This window comes from Maylandia zebra, unplaced genomic scaffold (genome assembly GCF_041146795.1).
Source record: "Maylandia zebra isolate NMK-2024a unplaced genomic scaffold, Mzebra_GT3a scaffold17, whole genome shotgun sequence".
Classification (NCBI taxonomy): domain Eukaryota; kingdom Metazoa; phylum Chordata; class Actinopteri; order Cichliformes; family Cichlidae; genus Maylandia; species Maylandia zebra.
Window position 1 is genome coordinate 379,841 of NW_027490047.1, and position 11,070 is coordinate 390,910.

Below are 11,070 nucleotides of genomic sequence, written 5' to 3' on the forward strand. Positions count from 1 at the left end.
ACAACACCTGTGTAAATTCATTTCTTTTGAATTAATCCCTTCTTCTGAAAAAGAACCTCTCCTGGTTTAAATGGCACTTTGGATTTCCTTACTTTCTGTTCCGCTCCCAACCCCAAATAGATGCTGACAAGCTGACACAGTAACATGGAAGAGGAAAAGAAGTTGGAAGGAAAAAAAAATAAACCTAATGCCTAACAATGAAAAATGTAAAATAAGATCAATAATAATAATAATAATGATAATAACGGTAAAAGATGAAGCAACAAGTTTTTAGTTTCTTGTTTATTCCAAATGATCATCCAGATGTATGTGACATGTGATGACAAACACCATGTTTGTCATCACATGCTTAAACTCATCATATATTTTTACATATGCTGAACAGGCAGTCAGACATGCTGTCACTGTGGGGTAGATAACTGCATGAACACCATACGGCAGGGGTCTCAAACTCCAGTCCTCGAGGGCCGCCGTCCTGCAACTTTTCCCATGTGTCCCTGTTGCACAACCCGTTCTCACTCCCGACGCGTAACACACCTAGTAGGTCATTAGCAAGACTATAGAACTTGACTGCATGCTGAGTTGGAAATTCAGCCATTTGATTCATGTTACAGCAGCTCATGAGTGAATGAACATGGTGCAATAAAAGTATTTTTAGAAGTATATGTTTCCAAATACATGCATTTACTTACTCGATGTTACAATATTTCTGAGAGCTCGTTTTTAAGCCTCCCAGTTATCAGTTTTGTGATCACACTATTGCTTTAACATTATTGAGACTACACAACACATTCATCCCTGACCTCCTCATATCCAGCTGAACAGGATTACTATACTGTGTAGATTTACAAATTCTTTCGTGGAACATCGAAATCCATTGTGTTGTGTAGATGTTTAACATATCTCCTGGATCATTACTAACTGTATGTTTGGTTTTACTTGTAGAGTTGTTGTAAGACCAGACAAGGAGCTCGAAAAATTTTATGGTTCCCAAAACAAAACAAGCCAAAAAAAAAACAAACAATGAAAATAATGACAAACCTTTAAAAACAACTGTGTGGAAACGGTAAGAGTATGCAGATCATCCAGCAGAGGGCACCATTATATCAAAAAATCGTTCAAATGTGACTTAAAGATTTATTAACCCTCTCAGGCTCAAATTAAGTTTTTGTTGCTAATGTACAAAAGAATACCTCCAGTGGTACTTCTGAGGGGAAAAAAAAAAAAAAACTCATAAAATATGTATGTGGGGTAATCAGGTTGTTTAGCTTTTACTTGTTGCAAATCTGCAACGCCTGCCTTGACAGGGTTAAATTAAACACATCTATTAAAGTATGGTTACTACTTTTCAAAGGTGGTGGCTGTAAATGCTGCACTTGAAGCACAGTCCTTACCAGTTAGGGCTTTTTAAAGAGCTCGATGTGAAATATTGAGGACATTTTTTTCCCCCAAAAATGTTACATGTGTCATTTATAGAAGAGAAATAACAGCTTTTGAAAAATTAAAAATCGATCTGAATTCTGAGAAACCTAAAAAAATAAAAATAAAAATCCAGCTGTAAAATGAACAGTGCAACAGATTTCACAGAAGCTGGTGAAACAAACAAACTAAATTCATTGTGGTTGGAATCTGTTTTAATCAAGATTTGCATGGATTCATGCACATTCTCCACTTCCTGGTATCAAACAACAAACATTTTACAGTTGTTACACCCCAGCCCAGGGAAAACTGGCGTGCAACAGAAGAAAAATAAAAATAAGGAGAAATGCCCCCACACTCCCTGCTCTCAAGGAAGACGAACCAACAAAAACAGCTACCACGGATTTCACAACAGCCTGTCAATTTATCAAGTCCCAAAAGGTAGCAGGCGTCAGGGTGAGCATGGCCAAAACAACAAACAAAAACTCTAGAAATGAAATGCAGCTGGCTTACCTTCACAGAAAACCCCAAACGAAAATTACAGGTGTCTTACCTGCCTCCCTAACCAAAAACAGGAGAAAAGGTTCCCAAAGAAAAATGGCTTCTCACCCCTACAGCTACCAAGTAAGACAAAGTATCGACAACTATTTACATCTATATACAACAAACTATTTACAACACAGGGGGAGATCGCAATAATCCATCCATCCATTCGCTAGCGCTTATCCTTTTCAGGGTCGCGGGGGGTGCTGGAGCCAATCCCAGCTGTCATAGGGCGAGAGGCAGGGTACACCCTGGACAGGTCGCCAGTCTGTCGCAGGGCTAACACACAAGGACAGACAACCATTCATACTCACATTCACACCTAGTGGCAATTTGGATTATCCAATTAACCTATCCCCACAAACTGCAAGTCTTTGGACGGTGGGAGGAAACCGGAGTACCCGGAGGGAACCCACGCAGACACAGGGAGAACATGCAAACTCCACACAGAAAGACCCGGCCTGATGGTGGAATTGAACTCAGGACCTTCTTGCTGTGCGGCAACAGTGCTAACCACCGTGCCACCGTGCTGCCCACAACAGCAACAATGACAAACTGAAATATAGGGCTTAAATACATAGAGGGAGCTATCAGGGAATGGACAACAGGAGGGAAACACAGCTGGGGCAAATCAGAACTGACGAGACAAGGAAGCGTAAACTGAACACACTGAGATAAGACAGACCTTCAAAGTAAAGCAGGAAACACATAACAGTCACGCCTAAACAAAACACTGACAACATTGGATTGTAACACAGTGCTCAGGATGACTTCATTTACATGCAACAATTTTGTTTTTTTCTTTTAAAGAAAAAAAAAAGGTTCAAATTCATATTTTGAATGATCACTTTCCCCCCTGTAAACCTCTCTGAAATAAAAAGCTTATATTTAGATATGATAAAAACAACTGAGTCACTGACTCAAAGCAAATAACTATAAAATATGATACAAAATAAGCAGCCCGAGCATCCTCAGGTCATGGTGTTGCTCACAGTCCCATCACAGAGGGAAGCACAGCAGCACCCGTGGATGGAAGGAGAGTGCATTCAGTCCACTCAGACGGACTATCTCATGTCCGAATCCGGGACTTTCCAGTTCAACTGGAAGCCTTTGTCGTAGACTTCGTAGAGCACCTTCATCACGTAATGATTCCCTCCTTCCTGATACAGCTCCAGGTACTTCCTGTAAAGCTTCAGGGCTGTGCATGAGTCCTCCGTGCTGTCGTGGGTTTCTCCCTGGATGTTGAGGCCTGTGGACATGAAAAAAAGGTCAGGAATGATTAAAATGAAAGTGTTCAGCTTCAGATTACAGTGTGGATATGAGGAATTGACACGTACGCTTTAGTGCATGAACTCAAAAAAGCCTCTAAATACTTTGTTGTTCAGATTTAATTCCAAGATGAGTTTGATGACAACTAAAACATCATGAACTATACTGACTTAATACTGAATACTTAACTTAATACTGACAGTAATATGAGCGGATTATCCAGTTTACATATTTAAATCCTAATCCCTCTCACTGTAATAATGTGATTTAATTCGATTACAGACTCATATTTGGATTAGATTTTTGTTTTTTTTATTTCTACTAACTTACCAAGAAAATACCAAGCAAGGAATTTCGTGTCAATAACTTGATCTTTGGGAACCTTAAGAAACAGAAAATAAAAAACATTAAAATCAAAGCACATCTATAAAAAAACATCTCTAAACTATATGAACTAATTTGAAATATATAACAGATGAAATAACGTACCACTAAATTAATGACACGAAAGTCATTCTGCAGGCCGTGGCCGACGAAGCGAACTCCTGCATTGATGAGGAAGCGTAGCTTCAGGTAGGTCGACTTCAGCGTGGTCACGTGCTTAGAGGATACTGTGGCATCCAGGTCTCCAGGTTCAATTCCAGAGTATTTTGTCAAATAGTCGACCACCTGGAAGAACAAATTGACAAGTTAGCGGGTGGATCCTTGAAACATTATATATTCATTCTTTCAGGTCAGCGTGGTCTTTTCTCTCTGCAGCTTCTCACCTGCTCCTGAGTGGAGATGTAGTCATCGATGAAGGGGACCCCCTCGTTGGGCCCCTGACCCCTCACACAGGTGATCCTGGCCACAGACATCTGACTGGGCGTGATGGTCGATTTGGTGCCGTCGCTATGCAGCACTGCTTCCTCCTGCAAACGCACACATTCAGGGGTCAAATTTGTTTTAAATACTTGAGTCAGATTAGCTGAACTACTGAAAATATGTATTAGGAATATTTAAAATTGTTTTTGATCCTATATTATAATTAATGATGGTATCATAGCCAGACTTACCTCACTGAGCTTTACAAACTCAGCGTCCAGCCCCACCAGGTCACCAGCCTGCGGCATCTCACTGACTGTGAGTGGGATGAAAGTGGCGTCTGTCTTGCTCTGCTTCTCAGTCCGATATAAGTCGGATTTGACTTCAGACTGATTGTGCTGACACTCACTGCGGAGGTCGTATTTGGTGTGGTAGTTTCTCTTGGCGTAACACAGGATGGCTGGCACTTTCCAGCTCACATCAAACTGTGCAGCCTCAGTCTGAAAACAAAAGGAGAAACATTTTTAAATGACTGCACACATTAAAGTTAGCATGAATAAACAAGCAGGAATCTTATCTAGGATCCTTACCTGCTCAATCGGCTCAATGAGGAAGTCATTGAAGAGGTACCACTGCTGGCGAGAGACTCCCTGAAATAATAAAATCATTTTGAATGTTAAAAATGAAACTTTTTGTAGTCAGCAGATGTCAAATTTTCTTATCTAAGCGTCGCTCACCTCTTTTCTTTGATGGTAGGTCTCACCCACTTTGATGTGTGCGACCATATTACCACCCGCGCCAGCGTCCAGGATGTGCGGCACCGTGGCCACCAAGTCATACAGAGAAGCTCCCTCCGCCTGTTCAGCAGCACTTAACTAGTAACAGAAAGTGCAAATAATTGTAAGATAAACTTTTTCATTTCACAAAAGTTGAGAAATTCATGTGTTATAGAAACAAAAACACTAAAACCAACCTATAGTTCAATATCTACAATGCTTCAGATTAGTGTAATAATGTTTTAAAAATATTGCTCCTGGAAATATGGATTTAATTTTGAAGTGAAATTTTAACTCAGTAATGAAAAGTTACTCAGTTATTTCTTCAAGTGCAAAGATCAGCTGAAAATCTAAAGTCCTCACCTCCTCGCCCTCAGGCCAGCTGCTGATCTCCAGTCTCTGACTTTTGCTGAGGGACATCTTGAGAGTGGCGGGGATCCACACGTGACGCTGATCCTGATCTGTCTTCTGCATGGATTTGTTGAAGGTGTACTATAAAAACAGAAACATGGGCAATCATGTAAATAATGAACAGATAAATCATTACTTTCTTTTAACTGTATTTAAACACAGTGAATCAGTGGCTTACCTCGGCCTGAACCTTCCAGAATTCGGCCTCTTTGCTGCTGTTCACCTCACAGTTTATCACCAAAACATCTGGGAGACGTCGAATGTTGCGTGTCTGCACCTACAGTGTAACACAAAGAAATGATTACCCTGCACAACAGGTAACAATCAACCATAAATGAATTGTCATTATGAGTGAATGAAAGCTGTAACTCACTGTGGGCTGATACTTGTCACAGTTTCCACACCATGTGTGAGATCTCTGCTGCAGGCAGATGCTTTTCTTCAGGATCTCAGCAAAGTCGTGCTCCTTTATTCTTTCTCCTGAAGTGTCAAAGTACAATGAATATCAGTGTATACATCAAATCAAGCAGATATTTCCCTCTGCTCATTCAAAAACTAAATTAATTCAAACCATTATGTAATCATTAATAGTTCAAGTTTCAAAGACAGAGTAATTCACAGTCACAGATATCCATGCTCTCAGTGCTCTCAGACTCACCTTGAGAGTCAGGGTAATGCATGTTGAACAGCAACACGAGGGAGGAGTAGACTGTTTCTATGCCACAGAGACACGGGCTGCGGTTCTCAACTTCAGAACAAAACAGCTCTCTAATGACAGAGTCGCCAGGGGAGCCCAGAGAACTGCAACACAAACACAAATCACAGTTTCAGAAACCAGAAGGAAAACTCTGCATTTATAAACAAACATAATGATAAGACTGGGACAGTGTCCAGTAAGAATGCAGGTCAACAACGATGTGTTTTACCTACTCCTGGTCGTCCTGTAGGCCCGTGGATCCTCCTGCTCCTGTGTCTCCTGGAAGAGCTGGTAGAGGATGAAGTGATTCCATCTCTGGATTAAGCGACCTAGCTTGACTGTTCCTGTCGTCTCCTCATAGTTTTTAACAAGTTTTTTCTAGTTTGATGTCTTTAGTGTGATGATGTTATTCTGATGTGAATAACTTTTTTATTTATGCTCTTTTATAAATTAATATTTTATGCGTATATACATGCCTTGTTAGTTTCTTACTTCATGATATACAAGAAAACATTGACAACTGTGATTAATAAAGAATTGTCTAGCAGACCAACCACTTATTAGATCAGAACTTTTAAACTTACTGACAACTGGGCTGAATTAACCACCCTGCTCGCATTTCTGTTGTTTTTAACAGAGGCAGCCCAGTTACTGTTTTTAAACTGTTCTTGTTTTTTTTCAATCCCTCCTTTACGTTCAGGCTGCCCAGACATCCACTGCATGTCTTCCTGTTGCAGGTGTTTGGAGCCTGACAGGAAGGGCATGGTTTGGTTTTTGGCTTTGTCATTTCTGCAAATGAAAATGGAACATGTAGGGATTATTTCAGGTCTGTTTTGGTGAAATGATTACAAAAATAATTTATGACCAAAGAAATAACTTATATTACGAGGCAGTATTACACCATATTTAGAAAAAAAATCAATTACGAGATTAAAGTCGTTAATATTGAGTTAATTACGTGAATAGGGTTAAAAAAAACTGAATTGATTACAGAAAAGATACATTGCTAAAATCGAGCAGCACTAACATTAGCTGGGTGGCCAAGCAAGTGTCTTACACATGAGAATACATCACCAAAAAAAATTAAATAAACTTTTGCAGAAGTAGTTCTCTTGGTACACAGACTGCTCTGTGAAAACATTTCAAGTTTAATATCAGTTTAACATGCAAATTACCCACAGTTTATTACAACTTACTTAGCTAGGATCTGCCTCGTGTCGAGTCGAAAGATTCGCTGCAGGACCGTGAGTTGAAAGATACATTTACTACGACTCCCAAGATGCATTGCAGTAAAAACCATCCAATCGCCTTGCTTAAGATCTGTTGACATGTCACTAAAGGCGCGCTGTAGATAAATATTGCAATTTGTAAAAAATAAAATAAAAAAATAAAATTTGCAATTTGTAATTACATAATTAAACACTGGGCCAGTTTATTTTCGTATTATCGCTGGTTATTATTTTAGAGTAAATAAAGGAATAACGGGTAGCACCAAGCTGTTGTTATCTTCATTTCTATAGCAACGGCGTTTGAGGATTATGGGTAGTGTGCAGTTACGGGATTAGTGCGCCGTCTGCATAAATTGGTCTGATTGGTTGGAGCCGAGCGCATCCAAAACTAACAGTGGTGGAGTGGTGGATGAATCTATAAATGTGTTTTACGTGTGAAATGAAAATAATAAACCTAACAAAGGATTATATACGTTAAATCTGCGCACTTTCAGCTCGTGAATCACTTTGGAAAACACTGTGTGATGGCCACAACATGAAGCGATTTTATTGTTGAATTATCCGTGATACTTTCATGTGTTTTTGTTGAGAAATGTTAACGATGTCATTAAAAGAAAGCATTCAATTGGGGGGGGGACCCTAAGCATTTATTAAACCTCATGTTTTCCTTTAAACGTTTTATTTTGCTTTATATTTTAGTGATACTCTGGTAGAGAGGCTCTTATACTGTTAATTCAGCATATACTAAAAAAAATAAAAGCCTTTAAAAGCCTATTTCTGGACAATTATTATTTTATAATTATATAATTATATAATCAACTATTTTGCAATACTTCCAATCAACACACATCAAAAGAAAAGCTTGTGATGGCATCACATGAGATAACTTAAAGCTCAAAGGCTGTTCCATTGACATGTAACCAATCACTTCAAAGCACAAAACCTCTAATGTCATAGTCTTTTTGTGTGTGTGTGTGTGTGTGTGTGTGTGTGTGTGTCCTGTCTGGCACTGTAGCAATCAGAATTATTGTCTGAAGGCCAAGAAAAATGCCCAACAGATTTACTTTCCCAAGTGGGCCTTTTGCTATACTGGTCCACTTGATTGTCATAGTTTATTTGATCTTTATTACTTATTTTTATTCTAAGTTATTGTAATCAGGCCAGACTCGTGGACGGGAAAGAAAAACAAAAAGAAAAGTTCAGAAGAAAGTTAACAGAAGGAGAGGGAAAGAAAAAGGAGAAAAGAGATAGAGAGAAAAGACAATGAAAATCTGCTTCATCACCTTTGTCTTTGTGTCCTTTTTTTTCTCTTTTTCTTTTCCTGGATCACCTGTTGAGAAAGAAAAAAGAAAAGAAGCAGAAGAAGACTAGAGCAATAGAATAAACAACATCACGATGATCTATGGGAATATAACAGTAAATACTAAATGTTAAACATTACTGTGCAGCACGTAAGATCGACAGCGCACAGTGTGCTTTAAGGTAGGAGCCAAAAAGGGTGTAGTTTGTGTGTATGAGCACCCGTGTGTACACCTGTGAGCATGAGCGCGCTTGTATTTAAAAGGTTCCATGTAATGATCTGTTAGAGGGTGTGGGGGGGCCACAGCCCCGTCCACCAGGGCATGAAGCAGGTATGGAGGAGATCAAAACTCCAGACATCCAGAGGCCCTCAGAACACAAGAGACCAAGGAAGACTAAAAGAGGGGCTGCAGCACCACTATCCCAGAAAGAGCTGAGGAGAGTCCCAGATGAGGGGTCACTCAACAGCCGCGGAGCATAAGCTGTTGAGTGTTCATATAGATTTTAAATAACATACCAGTTGATACTGACATATTTTTGTTACATTTGCAGTGTTGTGGTGTTATATTCTCATGATTCTGTTCATTTTATGAGTATATCCTTCTGCCTTGCTTCACATATTTAATGCTGCTTGGCTAGTTTTAGTCGTGCTAGCATCAGTACAGGTAGAAACAGAGAAACATCAGAGAATCTGCCATGCATCGCCCCATCTAAATACAAATGGAAAGTACGAAAATAAAAATATAGATAACTTTATTAAAGCAATCAATGTTCCCAGTGTTCCCATGGTGAAAACACATTTTTTCATATTATGTTCAAGTCAGTTGTTATCCAATTTTAAAACTATAAAATATAATAAAGTCTATTTTTAGTTTATTTTGTTAATAAATAGATTTTTTTTAGGATTTTCAGAAACACTAACGTTATACATAGCAAAATATCTGTAGCCGTATGACAGCCATGTATAGTAGAAGTCCAAGATATTTCTACAACTCTAGCGTTAGGTTCTTCCAGTCAAACTTTTTCCCCTCACTGTAGATTTCTTGCAGTGTTTGTGTTTGTACAAAAGTGTTGCGTTTTTCAGCCCCCGCCCGCCCCCAAAATAATAATTAATAACAATAAAACCTTGCATACTTTGAGGATAAAAGTTATTTTATAAATGTAGAATGCAGAACTTTAATGAATAATAGTGAAGTTTGTTGAACTGAGTAAAAAGAAACCAACTGATAATTCAGAAGTCTTTTTGACAATCAAAAACAATCATTTTAAATTATAATATAATTAAAAAAATAATTAACACAAAGACGAAACTTAGCTTTAGCAAAGTTGCCATTTTTTTATTTAAAAAAAGTGAATTACTCTTGTTTAGAGGCTCTAGACGAACTTGGTCCTACACCCAGGCCATTTTACCCTTCTATATAGCTTCCGGAAAGTTTTCTCTGTCTTTGAGTTCTTTTGGACATGTTTTCTTTCAATTTAGAATAAGAAAAAATATTTCTTAATCGCGACATTTTTGCTCCTTCATACCAACTCGAGTGTTTTTCCCCCCTTCTTCTTCGGTGCTTAACGGCAACTGGCATCCTTTTCGGCGCATTACTGCACTATCACTTTGAGGTCACTCAATACTGTCGCCCTTCCTGTGCCACTGACATTATGTACTCGAGCCAGCCGCCGTAATTTCCACCACCTTTAGAGTTACCTCCCGTGTATGGCAATGGGAATGATTTATTCTTACAAACTTCTTACAGTATGTTTAAAAAGAACAAAGAAAACAAAATGAATGCATATGAAATATAAAATACTAAAACAAATATAATAAACGAGAGTATATATACTAAACCTGTAGGCATTAATTATTTCATGCGTGTAGTTATTCGTGACTGCGCTACACACTGAAAGCAAACTTCTGACAAGCGTCATAATTCGGTTACAAGAAACGTTAAAGTTTCATAACTGCATACCTGTGTCTAATAACAAATGCATAAATGTTGTTGTTTTTTCATAATCAGTCGCACGGAAGTAGCTGTCAACGTGCGTAATCTGGGCGCTGCAGCTTTATAAGCAACTTTCTGGCAGACAATCACTTTTTGGCACACCACCTGTTGAGGATCATGGCCTCAGATTTGGTGCTGATTCTCATTCCCACCGCTTCACACTCGGCTGCGAACCGTTCCAGTGCGAGCCAGAGGCCATCACTCGACGAAGCCAAAGAACCACATCAACTACGAAAAGCAGAGATGAGATTTTGAGACCACCCAAGTGAAAGTCTTCCGCCACTTGGCTACGCCCAGAAATTCTGTCCATAAAAATAATTACGAACAGAATAGGTGACAAACGGGCAGCCCTGCTTAATGATATACAGCAGGAGAATGCATGGAGCACCTGTAATAAATACTGTATCAATAACAAGGTTAATAAAGTGTATTTCTTAACCTTTCAGTTTGTGGGTAATGTCGCAGGTTTGTTGTACGGACCTGTTTACACTGTCTCTATAAGTTTTGTAAACCAAAAACAAACAAACAAAGGCGTCTGTTTAGTCTCTTGGCCACACAACAACAACTCACAGCAGAGCAGGAGTGGAGGGGGAGGGGCGCGGTTGGCCGGTTAGGCTGTGACTGGACAG

General features: G+C 39.1%; 1 protein-coding gene across 1 annotated transcript; it reads right to left on the reverse strand.

Moving 5' to 3' along the window:
- Positions 1–3,026: 3,026 nt before the first annotated feature.
- On the reverse strand, positions 3,027–7,247 carry LOC106675883 (PAN2-PAN3 deadenylation complex catalytic subunit PAN2-like). Its single transcript, XM_076881528.1, has 13 exons — positions 7,116–7,247; positions 6,153–6,708; positions 5,881–6,023; positions 5,596–5,702; positions 5,401–5,499; positions 5,175–5,303; positions 4,773–4,910; positions 4,626–4,685; positions 4,287–4,535; positions 3,999–4,142; positions 3,721–3,900; positions 3,562–3,613; positions 3,027–3,211 (listed from the first exon to the last, which is right to left on the reverse strand). The coding sequence occupies exons 2-13, from the start codon at positions 6,230–6,232 to the stop codon at positions 3,027–3,029; spliced, it is 1,566 nt and encodes a 521-aa protein (XP_076737643.1). The 5' UTR covers positions 6,233–6,708; positions 7,116–7,247.
- Between the last annotated feature and the right edge of the window lie 3,823 nt (positions 7,248–11,070).